This window comes from Sinohyriopsis cumingii, unplaced genomic scaffold, assembly GCF_028554795.1.
Source record: "Sinohyriopsis cumingii isolate HCF-2022 unplaced genomic scaffold, ASM2855479v2 utg001397l, whole genome shotgun sequence".
NCBI lineage: Eukaryota > Metazoa > Mollusca > Bivalvia > Unionida > Unionidae > Sinohyriopsis > Sinohyriopsis cumingii.
The window spans coordinates 3,509,468-3,527,505 of record NW_028315993.1 but is presented as its reverse complement, the minus strand read 5'-3'; the positions used below and the strand labels follow the sequence as shown (position 1 = coordinate 3,527,505).

The window sequence follows — 18,038 nt, the reverse complement described above, 5'->3', positions numbered from 1 at the left end:
TCAAGGACTAACTTATGAGTACAATGTGCCCTTGGCCATTTCAAATTGTAAGCAACTTTCTCAGAATAAGGAAAATATTTGTCTACTTCTTTTTCATTAAAGAGGACACTAACCTAAAATCATTTGTAGCATCAAAACTAGAATTTTTTATATGAAGTGGGAACAAGTATTTCACTTGCCAGCTCTATTTATTTTATTCTAAATTGATATTCCCCCTCTTCCGTTTCTTTGCATTTGAACTGTTTCTCTCCCATTTCTCCAATTTAAATGCGTTAGCTCTTTCTATAACTGCATTTGTCTTTGTTTAACTGCGTTTGTCTCTCTCGCCTCTTTTTCCGTTTGTATCTGCATTTGTTTCTCTTTCTCCGCTTTCTCCAATTTGTTTTCATTCTTTCCATAATTGCAGCTGCATTTGTTTTTCCTTATCTTTCTGAAGTTCCAGCTTTCTTAACTCTAATTCAATCTTGTATTTTAATTTTAATTCCTTTACTTTTATGTCAGATTCTAATACAGACGTACTGATTGAAACCAAAACACTTTTATCCAAAACATTCCACCAAATACTGGACCAAAATATTTTGTTGTTGTTATTGTGGGTTTTAAAGCCACTTTTCAGCACACGGTAGACCATACATGGCGGCCAGTATTAATGGTGGAGGAATAACCCGGTCGAGCCCTGGACAAAACCACCGACCCACGAGAAGCTAGTGGCAAGCTTTCTCACATACCCGCATTGGCCGAATCCGAGACTCGAACCCACACAGACAGAGGTGAGATGGCAGTGATCCATAACGGAGAGTGCTTTAGACCACTCGGACACTTGGGGCCCTCAAAATACTTTGTATTTCTTGCTTCGTTGAAGAAGCTTGTGCCTCAGAAAGATCATATCTGCTGGAAAGTTGATTCATTTCATCTTTTTTCAAACAGTCCAACTGCTCCTGGGTAGGATTTGAAATACATATTTTCACTTTTGATGACATTGTAAAATAGGATGTTGATTAAAAACTAAAGAAAAAACAAACAATTAACTTAAATATACATTACACATGGCTCAGGGAATACTGCATGATGTATATTAAGCAGTATACTCTATATCTGCCCTGGGTCAAGGAATAAAGTAGCATGTCTATAAGGCATTATTCAGTACGGATCCCAGTGAGTATTGAATACTGTATGATGTGTATAATGCAGTATACGGGATATCTGCCACAGACAGATTTATAATGAGTATCGTGTACTTCACTAGTATGTAATATTAATATTACAAAGACTGAGTAGTCCTTGATTTTAACTGTGTCCATAGTACTTTATTATACCAGTCTCACTATAATCTGATATAATTTGACTCTTATTACTGGTGTTATAATAAGGTAGTACTACCTGATCTACTTCGTTGTATGGTAGTCCTACTATAAAGTGATATTCTCTATGGCTTATGTAGACGTTGTTACAGTAAGGGTATAATGTATAATGTACATCAGTATACTCACATTCTCTATAAGGTGGCATTCTATGGCTTCTGTAGAGAGTGCCACAGTGAGGGTGTACTGTATAATGTACATCAGTATACTCACATTCTCTATAAGGTTTTACTCTATGGCTTCTGTAGAGAGTGCCACAGTGAGGTTGTACTATGTAATGTCCATCAGTATACTCACATTCTCTATCAGGTGGAATTATATGGCTTTTGTAGAGAGTGCTACAGTGAGGGTGTACTGTATCATGTACATCATTGCGAGGCAGATTGTCTATAATACGGTACTGTCTATAACCCCTATGGACAGAATGTTATATTTTAGGAGTACTGTATAATTTCCTTTCATTATGTTATTTTCGATACAAGGTAACACATGTATTCTCTATGACCTATGTGAACAGTCTTATAATGAGGAAATTCTGTATTCCTTATAGCAGTTTCAACATAAAACTTTATTATCTATATATGCCATGGACGCCATTACAATCAAAGTTTACTGTATTATGTACTTATAGGACTGTATCACTATAACATGGCATTATATCTGGCTCATGTGGACAACTTTATAATAAGGGAATGATCTGTCATACTTCATTGTATCCAGTTCCACTGTAAGTTGATATTGCCTGTGGTTCTTACAGACATTGTCATAATGTACAGCGTTATAATGATGGAGAACGGTATTATGTATTTCTTAAAATCTAGTTTCCTTATATAGCAGTTACTCTATTCTCTTTTTGGCACCTGTGGTTAGTGTTACAATCAGGGAGTACATAACTTATTTCTGTCATCAGATTATATAACAGTATGTTCATTTATGGAAAAGTATTTTCAATATTCTACAAAATTAAATGCCATATCAGAGCAGTTGTGTTTATGATATGATAAATATATAGGTACATTTATTTTCGATCCACGCTTCAGTTGAGATTGTACACTAGGTTTGTTTTTGTAATGTATTATTGCTTGTAGAGTCACGTACGATGGGTTTGACTTGTGTTCTTTTTTACATTTATTGCTTGTAGAGTCACATATGATGGGTTAGACTTGAGTTCTTTTTTACATTTAGTGCTTGTAGAGTAAAATAAGTTGGTGTTTAGATGAATCAGTCCATTATCACCTTGTCAGACGTTATTCTTTGAAGAGTGAATGGAGTTGGCATTTAGATTGGTCAATCCATTAATAAAATTCATACTGTATGTATGGTATGTGGCCTGTCTATAACGCAATTGGTAGTTTTCTTGTTACCTCCACAGCTTAAGTTCATTTAGAAATTATTTCTACTAGACTGGGGTTGATACTTGTATTTATAAAAAAATTAAATGTTTATATATTCTAACAAAATTGAACGTATAAATGCTTACTACAATTCATCTGTTTTATTTTTCAGGTGGAAAGTTATTACCTTGCACCATGCATGCTTAGCGAAAGAACACCCACAGAGGTGATCAGCCTTGCACAACATCCAGAGAGGAAGAGTTCATCAGTCCTTTGTTATGTCTTCCATGGAAAATTCCTTCCTGCTCCCATTTTCCATCGCCTTCTTGCCACATGTGTTGCTCATTGGCCCATTGCTAAGAAAATGTCTGAAAATATGATCTTTTGTGGCTGTTGTGTGTTTAACATTGACCTTCATCACAGATTGACCATGCTCTTCAGGGACTATGTCATATTTGCACAAGTCACAAGAATGGGGGCTACTGAGAAAAATGCTTCTTCCGAACTATGTATCAATGTTCAAAGGTTCATCACTATGGCCCTGTCCAGCATTATTGGACATCTTGGACAGAGTCTACGATTTGACCTTTTCATACAATGCCCCAGAATTGACGGGTACCGTGTAGACTGTTTGATCCCTGTTGAAGACCTCAAAGGGAATGAAGATGTTCCTTGCCATTTCCATGAGTCCAGTCATGTAATTAAGTCCCTGGATGTAATAAAGTTCTGGTTTCAGGAAACGGTGAGTAAGGACTAATTCGCTCTTTGCAGCTCATATATATTAGATGCATGCAGAAAGTCAATTCTTTTAATCTGCAGCTAATTTTCCATGCTGATATGTAAGGTATTTTTGTCTTCGTAAATTCCTTATCTCATGGCGCTGTTGGATGTAAACAAGCTTTCATAATTAGTTTAGCATTTGTGAACAAGCCTTCTCTTCTATTACAATTTCTCTACTCAGGATGCATGATTTAGAATTAAGAGACATGAATGACTGATGTTAGTTTAAGAGACGGCATATCTTTTAGGTCCATTGTGCAATAAATTTTCATAGTTCTAATGAAAACGTTGAACTTGTATCAATACCAAAACTGTATGCAAATCTCAATTGTTTTTAATGCTTATAGACAATACATTTCTCACTGCAAATCCAATGTTGTTATTCACTGAATGCGAACTGATTTATAATGTATACATTTAAAACAACACTTGGAAATACATGTGTGAGAGTTACATCAATAATGACTGGAAATATTTATGGTCAGATATGCAAAAACATGACATCATGGACATTTTACTATAATGTTGGTATGTTATATACTGATATTTAGCTCAACTGGTCATAGACAATATGAGCTTATTGGTGATCTGTTGTCCTTCATACATCATACATCCATCATCTGCATTCCGTTGTCTGTCAATTTATTAGCACAAGCGTGCTATCTCAACTACTCCTGAATTATTTGGAGGTCTGCCATGAAACTGTGCACACGTATTCATCCCAAGGTCAAGATGGACTTTAATGAAGATGGTTCTGCTTAGACATCCAATATGGCCATCAATGTGGCCATCTTGAAAGTCCTGTTGTCACTACTTTCCTGAGTGTATGATTTTGTTCACATGGAAGTGTCACTAAAATACTTTTGTATAATGTTTAGATTTAAATGTAAATGGTGCTGATCTGAAGTAGGACATCACAACCATCTTTAAACTCTTGTTATTTCCTCTCCTCCTGAATTGATGGTCATACTAAAAAATGGGCATTTCACTAATAGACTTGTGGTGTGTATTTGGTTCTAAACAACAATTATTCTGATTTGATGTTGAATATTTATGACATGGCATCCATCTTAAAAATCTTGTTATGGATGGTCATATAAATATTGGGTTTTAACTAAAAGACGCATTTGTTTAGTGAATATCGTGCTGATCTTGTGTCCAGTATGGTTACCATAGTGGTGCTTGTTAAAATCATATTATTCTTATTCAGTCTACATGAATGGTGTGGAGTTTTTACAAAAGACTTCTTACAGCTTTTAGCTAGTCCTAAGAACAAGTGGTGCCAGTCTGATATCCTATACGGACGCCATGGCATTCATCTTAAAAATCTTATCACACTTACTTGAGCGGAAAGCGGACAGGCAGCTAATATGAAAATGTTACTTTTGTGAAAAATATCTGTGATGGTTTGAACACCGAACAGTTAAAATTAAGAGATAGTCTTACATGTACCTTGAATTCCTGGAATTTCTGTTCATCCAGAAGAGAATGAGATCCTTCAGGGATCTCTTGTTACTTTTTTAATATATTTGAAAGGTTGGTATACATGTCATATAAACTCATCAATGGATCCATGTATCTGATATGTCAGAATACATGCCATATAAACTCATCAATGGATCCATGTATATGATAGGTTAGAATACCTGCCATACAAACTCATCAATGGATCCATGTATATGATAGGTTATAATACATGCCATATAAACTCATCAATGGATCCATGTATATGATAGGTTAGAATACATGCCATATAAACTCATCAATGCATCAATGGATCCATGTATATGATAGGTTATAATACATGCCATATAAACTCATCAATGGATCCATGCATCTGATAGGTTAGAATACATGCCATATAAACTCATCAATGGATCCATGCATCTGATAGGTTAGAATACATGCCATATCAACTCATCAATGGATCCATGTACATGATAGGTTAGAATACATGCCTTATAAACTCATCAATGGATCCATGTATATGATAGATTAGAATACATGCCATATAAACTCATCAATGGATCCATGTATATGATAGGTTGGAATACCTGCCATACAAACTCATCAATGGATCCATGTATATGATAGGTTAGAATACATGCCATATAAACTCATCAATGGATCCATGTATCTGATAGGTCAGAATACATGCCATATAAACTCATCAATGGATCCATGCACTTCACTTTAGGACCGTGTTTGATAAAATTCAAGAAGGATCACCACTGTTTTTCCCATGCCAATGTAGTCCTCACATACTATAACATGTGTTGCTTAATGTGTTCTTTTATCCCATATCAGCAATCTTTCTGAAAACTATGTCAGATTCCTTCCGCCATAATCTCCACATTTAGCCTGGATCATCAGTATTATAAAAAAATGGCAGACTGCTTACACCACGCCGCTACATTCATCCCATATCATTATGGCTTGGTAATTCCTGCTCCTACATAAGTGAGGGTCATAATTGTACTCATGGTGTAATTTTACATATAGTGGCACATACACAGCAATGAATAATACCTTTTAAAATGTTATTGTCTTTACTTTTCAGGAACAGTCTGCGGATGGATGTAAGTATATCATTTTCTCATTATTCACATTAACCAATCAATAATTTACGAGATTCCCTTATTGGGACATTACATGTCATCTAAAGTTTCTTTCTTCTGCTCTTGTACTTTCTACTAGGTTATCTTTCTCATAAAGCCAAGTGATGTAACTAACTTCAGTTCAGAAGTTTACTGTCATCAGTCAATAATTTTATTGCTAGCGTAACAAGATTAACCAGGTGGGTTCGATCCCCAACCAAGTCATAACAAAGACTTACAAACATGGTACTAGCAGCTGCCTCGCTTGGTGCTCATCAAGAGGTTAGTATTAGGACTGGTCGGCCTGGTGTCAGGATAATGTGACTGGGTGAGACATCATACTACATGTCTGCGGCATGAGGCCCCAGTGCTAGACATAACTATATACTGTCACATTGCAGACATCATAGCTATATGACTGAAACATTGTTAAAGCTACGTTAAAAATCCAAATCACATCACACACACTTAGTGAATTGAACAAATTGTAAATGGACTGGATGCTTGATTAATAACATGACAGCTAATCACAAAACTGAACAGCCTGTAAATGGACAGGCTACTTGATTAATAACAAGACAGCTAGTAACAAAGCTGAACAGCCTGTAAATTGACTACTTCTTTTAATAACAAGACAGCTAGTCACAAAATTGAACACCTTTTAAATGGACCGGCTACTAGATTAATAACATGACAACTAGTCGCAGACCTGAACAGCCTGTAAATGGACTAGCTATTTGAATAATAACATGACAGCTGGACATAAAACTGAACAGCGTGTAAATGGACTGTTTACTTAATAACATGACAACTAGTCACAAAACTGAACAGCCTTTAAACGGACTGTATGCTTGACCATGGCTGACATAATTTAACGTCGAAGTAAAAGACTGACATCAGTTGAAGAGGCTTGTCGTAATATGATAAAGGCTGGCATCAGTTGAAGAAGCTCATTATATGATAAAGGCTGACATCAGGTGAAGGGGCCTATTATAATATAAAAGAATTCACATCAGATGAAGGGGCCTATCATAATATGAAAAGGATTCACATCAGGTGAAGGGGCTTATTGTGGTATGAAAATGACTGACATCGGTTGAAGAGGCTCATTATATGAAAAAGACTGATATCAGGTGAAGGGGTTTATCTTAATGTGAAAAAGACTGACATCATATGAAGGGGCTTAACGTAATATGGTAAAGACTGACATCAGTTGAAGGGGCCTATCATAACATGAAATGACTGAGAGCATTTATGTGAAACCCCTTTTCAGGTTGGTTATTTTCCTGACTTTATTATTCTGGTGAAAATTAAGTTTTTCTTTCTTTTAATAGATACATAATAGCAATCATTTCATTTAAAAGAGGATGCCTATACATGTACCTAATATTTTTCTAATTTTCGTGGGAAGAAATGAAATGTAACTTCTAAATACAATCTGATTAAACCATTGATTTGCTGTTTCATTTTAAAAAAGAGAAGTGGAAAGAAAATTATAGACTAGTCCTAGAATAATACATGATTTTGATGTGATTGTCTGTTCTTTAGAAAACTCCATAATTATGCATGGATTTGATGGTGTGTGTGTGTTTTTTTAGACTAGTCCCATAATTATACATGGATTTGTTGGGTTGTTGTTGTTGTGGGGTTTAACACCATTTTCAGCACATGATAGAATATGCATGGCAGCCAGTATTAATGGTGGAGGAATAACCCGGGAAAACCCTGAGAAGAACCACCTACCCACAAGAAGCTACTGGCAAGCTTTCTCACATTGGCCGAATTTTAGACTCGAACCCACACAGACAGAGGTGAGATGGCAATGATCCGTAATGGATAGCACTTTAGACCACTGGTACACTCAGGGCCCCGATTTGATGGGTATGTGTATGTGTGTTATAGGTAAGTCCTAGAATTATGCATGGATTTGATGGTGTGGGTGTGCGTGCTATAGACTAGTCCTAGAATTATCCATGGATTTGATGGTGGTGTGGGTGTGCGTGTTGTAGACTAGTCCCAGCATTATACATGGATTTGATGGGGGGATTATATACTAGCCCAATAATTATACATGGATTTGATGGGTGTGTTGGGGTGTTATAGACTAATCACAGAATTATACATATATTTGATGGGGGTCTTTTAAGTTAGATACTGATCTTAAAACATTCTCTATAGGATTTATGGATGTGATCTGTATAAAATAAACTTTGTTATGTATTCAAGCACAACTGATCCCAGTGGTTGTTTTATACTTTTTACATTATTGGTCTTATTCAGTTGTCATTGTTCAGCAATGGGGATTCCAGACAAATAAATAAAATTATTGTAAGATAGATTTGTAAATCTAGTATACCCAAAATCTGGTTAGATAGAATGTTTTGTGTTGAATAAAATGCAAAGTTTAAATGCATAACATTTCCAGACTGAATTAGTACACATGCATGTGGTCCCAGTATCAAATGCATAATTAAAATTGACAACATTCCCATTTGGGGCCCCGAGTGCTCTAAAGTACTCACCGTTATGGATCACTGCCATCTCACCTTTATCTGCGCTGGTTCGAGTCTTGGATTCAGCCAATGGGGGTATGTGAGAAAGCTTGCCAGTAGCTTCTCCTGGGTCGGTGGTTCTTTCCGGAGTTTTCCCGGGTTCTTTCTCCATCATTAATACTGGCTGCCAAGTATAGCCTATCGTGTGATGAAAAATGGCATTAAACCTCACAGCAACAACAACAATAACAAACCCTACAACATCAACAACATTCCCAGTCAGAAGCTTATGTGATATTATATTATGGTCATGTTAGCTGCACAGGCTGTTAGTTTAAATTATGTCACATTATGGTTGTTATAGCAATAAAGGCTGTAAATGTATGTGATATCATATTATGATTCTGTTAGGCCACCTGGTTGCAAGTGTATGTTCTGTTGTATTATGGTTATGTAACTGGCAGTAACCCTTTTAAGGCACTGGCTTTGAGATAAATTTCAACAAGTGATTGGTCTTGGTCAACTACCCTTGCAAGGTACTGGCTTTGACGTAAATATCTCTAAGGTGAGGGGTTATGGTTAACAACCCTTGTAAGGCACTGGCTTTGAGGTAAATATCTCTAAGGTGAGTGGTTATGGTCAACATACCTTGTAAAGCACTGGCTTTGAGGTAAATATCTCTAAGGTGAGTGGTTATGATCAACATCCCTTGTAAGGCACTGGCTTTGAGGTAAATATCACCAAGGTGAGTGGTTATGATCAACAACCCTTGTAAGGCACTGGCTTTGAGGTAAATATCTCTAAGGTGAGTGGTTATGGTCAACAACCCTTGTAAGGCACTGGCTTTGAGGTAAATATCACCAAGGTGAGTGGTTATGATCAACAACCCTTGTAAGGCACTGGCTTTGAGGTAAATATCTCTAAGGTGAGTGGTTATGGTCAACAACCCTTGTAAGGTACTGGCTTTGAGGTAAATATCACCAAGGTGAATGGTCTTGGTCAACCACACCAGTGTGAGTTGTCTTGGTCATCCAAACCAATATGAGTGGTATTTTGCCTTCTGAAGCCTCTTGTTTTGAAGAACTGATTAGAATTCAAAGACAATAAAGTAAGGTACAAACTCAGAAACTGGTTATTATGCACAATGAAGACTGAGTCTAATTGAATGCAGAATGAACACATGAAATGACGAGTGCATTTTGCGGAATAGTAGACCAAAAAAGCAAAGTGTAGAATCCAGAATGGTGAATGAAAAATGCAAAAGGAACTTAATGCAATTGCAGTTCCTCAATCAGTTTGACAAAATTTTCAAGCAACCACTTGATTTTCACAATCAAAAAACACTTTCGTACGATGATAAATAATCGGATTGTTTTACAATGGCAACATTACCCTTGTTTGAAGCAGAAGTCTATCACCACTGATGACTATTTCTGAGCAATGTTTTAAAATTGAAATAAAATAATAAAATTTGCAGACTAATATTCTGCAGTTATAATCTTACATATCTATGGCAGTTGCACTTTTGTTATTCATGTTCTTTGGGTTTATGCATTTCTAATAACATTTGCCACCATTTGAGAAAAGCTAGCACTTGTTTTTAGGCAGAAACAAATTAGCTTTGGAGTCAAAAGGTCAAAAGGTCAAATGTCAGGGTCATTGTACTGAAATAATAGAACTGATTAATACACAATAAGAACACTCTAAGCATCGGTTTGATCAGTTTTTTTCCAGAACAGAAAGAACACAAAAGCACTTCAGTTATTTAGTCATATTAAACAGTAGTGTATTAATGGGGATTTCAGTTTCTATTATTGATCTGTGTTAATTCCTTCTATACTCCCAGACTTTTCCCATTCTACAGATGTTCATGCTTCTGAGATAAATCTCTATAGGTGATCAATATGGGTCTGAAGCAGTGCTTTCCAACTGCACTTTTTAGCAAGGTTTACATACCAAATGTCAATCATTGGCACCTCCAACAAACATGTTAAATATACAGTTAACTGTAATATCAGATTTTAATTTCATTGGACAAACTTGAATCAGATGATACCCTCTGTATTTTGTGTACAATGTAAACCTAGAAAATTCAGCAGTCATTTAGTATACTTTCTCAATTAAATTCTTATTAAATTCAGTAGAATTCCAGTATAGATAATGTAGTTTTCGTGTTTTCAATAGAAATCCAGCATACTTTAGTAATATAGGCTTTGTAAATTCAGTTAATAAAGGCATCTATCATGGTTGATAATATTCATACATAACCTGGATTTTTTTAATGCTATTAGAATGTGTATGCATTTACTAAATTTTATATAAATTTTGTCATCTTTCAGCTTCTGCTCTTCCCATGCCACCACAACCAGCTGGTGATACAGACAGATTCATGCGTCTGACATACATGTTGGTTGATGTTGGATCCAGGGTTTTAAGACAATTGTTAAGTCATCACACAGTCACTCCGACCTGCACTTTGGACCAGTATCTTGCCAAAAACAAGAATACCATCAACGGTCTTCTTAAACGAAAGGTATTACACCAGTCCCAGATTGATATCTTGTTCCCACCAAATGGAGGCAGTACAAACATAGAAGAATATGATGTCACACTTCTTTCCGCTCTCTTTAACAATATCGTACCTACCCTGACTCAGAAGGAAAAGGGCATGATAAAAAGTTTGCGAGAAGACAGGAATAAACTGTATGGACATGCTAATTCATGCAAGATGAATGCCATGGAGTATCAGACCTGCTGGAATAGCATCAGCTCAACATTGACAACCCTCAGTCAGCAGTGTGGAGACCCCAATTTTCATAATGAGATATCACACGAAATTCAGCAAATTCAAGTTTCAGCAATCCCTACTGGATCCTACCTGGACATCCTAAATACTTGGTTCAGCACAATAGAAACAGTTAAGGGATCAATAGAAACTGCTGAAGGTGCAATACAGGCTTTGACATCTAGGGTAGAAGCTCTAGAGTTGAAGAAAACAGCTGAGGAGAGTCAGGGCAAATAATGGGGAAAATATATGTCACTATAAGAAAGCAACAAATATGAGGAAAACTTTGTCATAAAGATTTTATGGTTTAAATTGTCTTAAAGAACTCCTTGCAGCCAGAAAATACTGAGTAGGGAAGGAAATTAGGTATCCCAAGAAAGTGTGTGGTATATAATTATACTTGCCAGGTCTGTATTATTCTGAATAAATCATTCCACTTGTTTATAACAATCATCATTTTCGATACATTTCTGCAGTGGTGGAATGACAGTGGGCTTGAAATTGACAATTCTGCAATCCCTACTCACTCCTACCTCTAGAAGAAAAAAAAACAGTTGGTTTGCTTTAATAATCTGTCTCAAAAGTACTCTTGATTTATTAGTACATCACATAAATGCGAGTCACAAACGCTATTACTTGAAACAAGCATGTTAATTAGTAAAAATGTGGACCATTGAATCAAACTAAATATCCCATTAGTAAATCGTGAACTAATATACCTTTAAGCCAAAGAAACCGTCTCACTAATGTGAGGCATACACATTACATATGCTTGCCAGCCATTAAAGAAAAAGTTTAAGAACAAGTCTTAAACATTTGTTCTACTAAGCAGGACACAGTTCTGGGAAAGTGAGCAATGAACATACCAGAACTTGATTATGATTAGTAATTTAAGACAGCTTGTACAAGTAGGAACATGTATTCAGACTGAGTGGTAAACATGCGTGTGCTAAATGGCAGGAACTCTTGTATTCACACTGAGTGGTAAACATGCATGTGCTAAATGGAAGGAACTCTTTAAATCAGGTTGTTGACAATCATTATGACCATAACTATGGACATTTGCAGATTTACTTGAATAGAAGGAGTCAGACCCTAACTCAGGATATAGTTGTTTTTACTTGAGAAACTGATTAAGTTTCAGGACAATGTGAATGTCACTTAGGGAGACAATGTCTATGACATTCAACCTGAACAGTTTATTGTTTTACTTTTGTTAAACCAGTTTAGTTTCACTACTGATCAAAACTGAAATTTATTTGTAGACTACTGATTCAAGTGGCTTTGATTATGTGTTTTCTGCCATCAAAATGAGTGATTCATGAGCATGCAAACTTGGGGTATGATTTTCAGAACCAGGAGCTAGTTAGTAAATTGCAGCAGAAATTCCTGATCATTTGCATGGAATATTTGAAGAACAATTTTAAGTTGAAAACTGTATTTTTGAAAACTATTAATTTATCCATTTTGTACATAATACATTGCATACTGATTTATTGACCGTTTTATTGTAAATATAACATTTTCAACTTGTGTGTAAACATTTATGTACATTTTGCAATTTTAGCGATCATTTTTTTGCCTCAATTTTATTGTGTTTCGTATTTAATTGAATTTAAAAAATAATACTCAAGCATTGATGTTTTTGTTTGAATTCTTACAAACTAAGACATCATTCAGAGATGAAGATTTGCTTTGGTAATTAAATGATTCAGGAAAGCAGATAGCTTTAAAAAGGTATCCGATTGCTAGTTGACAGTCTATTAATTAAATTCTCTATTGTTCGCAACTTCAATGCTGAATAATTTTATGACAGAGAACAGTGCTAAATTAAACTGTTATAAGTAATATTGCTAGGAGGTAATGTATGACTGTTAACTCATTAACTCCTAGTGATGAGTTAACGTGGTAGGATTTAGTGGCCTACTGCCGAGCTCTGTAGCCTCATGTTCATGCATGATACACTAAAGTGGGTGTTAATACAGAAAGGTAGACAGATGTAGCTCTACAATGTTACCAAACACTCTCGAATATCTAGTTGCACTACAAAATACAGACGGAAAAACAATTTTTTTGGACCCAATCTCTTTCTACCAAATATTTGCTCGTATTCGGAATCCAATTTTGTGTCCGGATTTTAGAATTTTTGGTCTCGGATATAAGGCAAACTGGTATGAACTGCAAACAGACAGACCAGCTTTAGCAAAAAGTAGGATAAAATGGGCATTTGGAATAATGAGTGGTCTCAATACAAAAATAATGCGTCCATTAAGCAAAAAAAAAAAAATAAATCCAAACAGCCAATGAAAAGCTACGTTTCTAACACACCTAGTTAGTATGTTATTGAAAAATCACCTGGGATTTGGTGTTTTCGGATGCATTCAGAAACAGCTTTCAAAATGTGTTTCCTGCTCTCATTTCAGGAGAAAACAACATAATCCTCCAGGGGTTAATGTGTTAATAACATGTATACTACAACCTTACTATATCATATAGACAAAGGGCAGTAACTCTTGCTCATTACTTCCTCTTGCTTCCATCAGGTGTCTCCAGTTTTAAACTCCACTTCAGTTCACAGCATCACACAGAATACGTATCCCATTAATCCAAAGTTTATGTTTGTCAAAATCAAGCATTCATTCGAAAGTTTGGATTTGTTTGAATTAATAATGATTAATACACATGTGGTATATGTTACTTTTCTAATCTGTGGACATTCTGTGAATTGTTTTATTTTTACTTTCTTTGACCATTTTAGGCCATGTGGTACGACGTGCTATCGTTGATGAATGTTAACTTTGAAGTGATCTCACACACTGTCCTTAATTCTTGCACTCTGGTTATAACGGGTATTATTTACCTATTTTATTTTTCCAAAATATTAACACTGACATGTTTTCTAATGCTTATGGTCTTCTGAATGCAGTGAAATCATGACATGCATGATAACAAGGCATGTACGAGTTATGCATGGCTTGCACAAACCACACCTTTTCTACCCCTTGCAATATGTACGAATCATGGTCTGAGGACACCTGATCAGCCGTTCTATAAAACTCATAAAAAGAGGGGAAACATGCAAGGTCAGTACAGATATATCGGTACTAAGTATATATTCGAATAAAGAATCAGTTCTCAGCCTTCTTGGAATCCCTACAGGTTGCCTTCCCCAATTCTAACAAAAGATGCCAGACTTTGGGCAGGAGGGGGTGTGGATGCAAATATGTTACATTCACACTTTGATACTCTAGACTTTCAGCAGCATATCAGTCACCTGGTACAGGATACTATGACACAAATTATGTGGTCTTCAGGTCACATTTTACCTTGTTTTTCATCTTGTGTCGATAATGTATATACCATGGGGATTGCTCCCTCATTTGTTGGTGGCGTAGTGGGAATAAACCCCACCACAAGATGAGCATGGGCTTCAGGCATGTAAGAATAGGTACATAGGATATTGTACTGATCCAGTGAAAATTAAGGATCAGCTGGCTGATCATATATGTGACTCAGGAAATAGTGAAACATTTTTGTACTGCAAACCAGGTACCAATTATGTTCCTGTTGTGTTGGTACAGACACATCGCACTGCATGCCACCGCATGTCATACTAAAAACCCAGCATTGGATAACAGTGTCACAGTTGTCAGCATGTTTGCCTCACTGTTTTATAAGGAGTGCCACATCAAAACTGATTATAAATATTTGTACCATGTCTTTAATGTTTGATCCGGTGTCCTTTGTGATTTTCTGACAGCAAACCAAGATGCTTGGGAATCAAGTCCCCATTGCTCAGGTCACCAGCAGAGCAGCTCACATTAGATTGGCTGATGCATTGCCTGTCTCTGCCAGTTTTGATAAGTTTTGCTCTGTATTTCGGTCTCTACATCACTTGAACTGCATCATGTCTCTTTTATTCTTCGTATATCATGATGCGTGTTTAGGTCCACGTAACGTAAGCTGCATCATGTATCTGCCAATCTTGACATGTTGTGTTGCATGTTTAGCCCATGTCACTTAAACTGCAACATGCTCTCTCTGAACAGAAACATCCTTTTTCCTCATAGTTGCTAATGGTGACAAGTGATTGAGCAAGAATTACTGCCCTTCATATATATGATACATACTAAAATATCAATCTTCATCTTTTAGTAGGGCTGGACTTGGGAGGTAGCTGGCTTATATTCCCAAAGTCAATGTGACCAGGTAACCGTTCTCAGAAAAATCCAATTTTCTGTAACATTTACTTTCTCAAAAAGACCTTATACTGCATAGTTGGTTCTACATAAATCTGGTGTATATCTTGTATCCAATATGACCATCCTATTGTTATCACTATTCCTACTGTATGGATGGCCATGTCAAATGGGGTTTTCATTAACAAATTTGTATCGTATATTGATCATAATGAAAGTGGTGCCAATTTGAAGACAATATGGCCATATGTGTAGCCACGTTGAATGTCTTGTATCATTACTCCCTCCTGATTGGATGGTCATGTCATCAGGGTTTTTCCCTAAATGACTTTTTGATGTGTAGCTGGTCATGAATGAAAATGGTACCAATCTGACGTACATTGTTGCTTGAATGAATCTGATGCCAGTCTGATGTTAATATCACAGGGCAGCCATTTTAATAATCCTGTTAATACAAAGTCATTGAAATGTGTACTAGTGTGTCAGACTGGGATCATGCTGCTATTTGTATATGTTCAGACATTATCTATTTTATGTAACATTTGTATTTTGATATAAAATTGACTGACTTGGTAGATTTATATATGTTGATTAAAGTAAAGTTTGAAAAATGTCTTGGCTATTTACAATCCAACGTAATTGTTTTTGTTGTAGATAAATTGATGTATACACTTTATTATGCAGTTCCATATAGTCATTCTTGATATAAAACTATTCATGTTTCACCAGGAATTTTACTTGTATGCATATGTAACATGTCTGGTGGTACTTGTGCTAAAACATACTAGTGCATTGGTTAGTGTACTTCATAGTTTAGTTCTGTGTATTTTAATGGTTTCTGGTAATGTTGGTCTTGCAGAGTGGCTCAGAGGACAATGTGCAACTTGTGTTCATATTGAAGTAAGGTTATAGGTTTTATATGGAAATTAGATTCTATGTCCTTTGTATAGAAGTTTCTAGATCATTTACATGGAAGCAATATTCCAGGTCCTTTTTATGAAAATAAGGTTTTATGTCCTTTGTATAGAAATAATGTTCTATGTGCATCCTTTCATTAAAAGTAGTGTTCTAGGTCCCTTTATATAGAAGTAAGGTTATAGGTTTTATATGGAAATTAAATTCTAGGTCCTTTGTATAAAAGTAAGTTTCTAGATCATTTGCATGGAAGCAATATTCCAGGTCCTTTTTATGAAAATAAGGTTTTATGTCCTTTGTATAGAGGTAATGTTCTATGTGCATTCTTTCATTGGAAGTAAAGTTCTAGGTCCCTTTGTATAGAAGTAATGTTCTAGGTCCCTTTGTATAGAAGTAATGTTCTAGGTCCTTTGTATAGATGTAATGTTCTAGGTCCATTTGTATAGATGTAATGTTCTAGGTCCTTTGTATAGATGTAATGTTCTAGGTCCCTTTGTATAGATGTAATGTTCTAGGTCCCTTTGTATAGAAGTAATGTTCTAGGTCCTTTGTATAGATGTAATGTTCTAGGTCCTTTGTATAGATGTAATGTTCTAGGTCCCTTTGTATAGAAGTAATGTTCTAGGTCCTTTGAATATAAGTAATGTTTTATGTCCATTCTGTGGAGTCAATGTTATATGCCCTTATGGTGGAAGTAAGATTCTAGCCTTGTCCTTTTTGTATGGAAGTAAGATTCTAGGCTTGTCCTTTGTATGGAAGTAAGATTCTAGGCTTGTCCTTTGTATGGAAGTAAGATTCTAGGCTTGTCCTTTGTATGGAAGTAAGACTCTGGGCTTGTCCTTTGTATGGAAGTACGATTATAGGCTTGTCCTTTGTATGGAAGTAAGACTCTGGGCTTGTCCTTTGTATGAAGTAAGATTCTAGGCTTGTCCTTTGTATGGAAATAAGATTCTAGGCTTGTCCTTTGTATGGAAGTTAAATTTTAGGCTTGTCCTTTTTTGGAAAATTATTTTCATATTCTTCAAAGCGTTTATGTATATTAACATAATATTATAATTCATGTTTATTATTTGCACAATTTAAATGTGTGTAATTAACTGGGCAACTGAAAATGATTCTCAGTATTTTAATTTTGAATTCACTGCCACAGACAAAGCAGTATTTAGTGCATGTGTACACAAATATTGGTCAATATTTATTTAAACACAAATGTGGTCAAGAAGTCAGAATATAGTAGAATGCACGTTTCTGGAATAGAGTAGACCCAAATTACTCACTGTGCATATATACATCATAAATAAATGTATAATTTCCAGGACTGTTCTTTGTCTCTTCGTTAAGTCCAAACCTACTAAGTAACAGTAGCTTTGTGCTGTAGAACTTGTGTTTGAAACCCAAAGCTTTTGAGATGAGGGGTATTCAGGGGCAATAACTCTTCATTAAATCTAAACCTACTCAGTAAACATAGCCTTGCACAATAGAACTTTTGTTGGAAAACCAAAGCTTTGGAGTTGATTGGTATTCAGGGGCCATAATGCTTCATTAAATCAAAAAATACTCTGTGAAAGTAGCCTT

General features: G+C 35.7%; 1 protein-coding gene across 1 annotated transcript in view; it reads left to right on the top strand.

Annotated features, from left to right (window-relative positions):
- LOC149772552 (uncharacterized) overlaps positions 1-17,781 on the top strand; it is a 187,124-nt gene extending 169,343 nt beyond the window's left edge. Inside the window, exons 15-17 of the mRNA XM_089947671.1 lie at positions 2,868-3,437; positions 6,036-6,054; positions 10,904-17,781. Of these exons, the coding sequence (XP_089803797.1) occupies positions 2,868-3,437; positions 6,036-6,054; positions 10,904-11,586 (1,272 nt within the window). The 3' untranslated portion in view covers positions 11,587-17,781. The remainder of the gene's footprint in view (positions 1-2,867; positions 3,438-6,035; positions 6,055-10,903) is intronic.
- Positions 17,782-18,038: the final 257 nt, after the last annotated feature.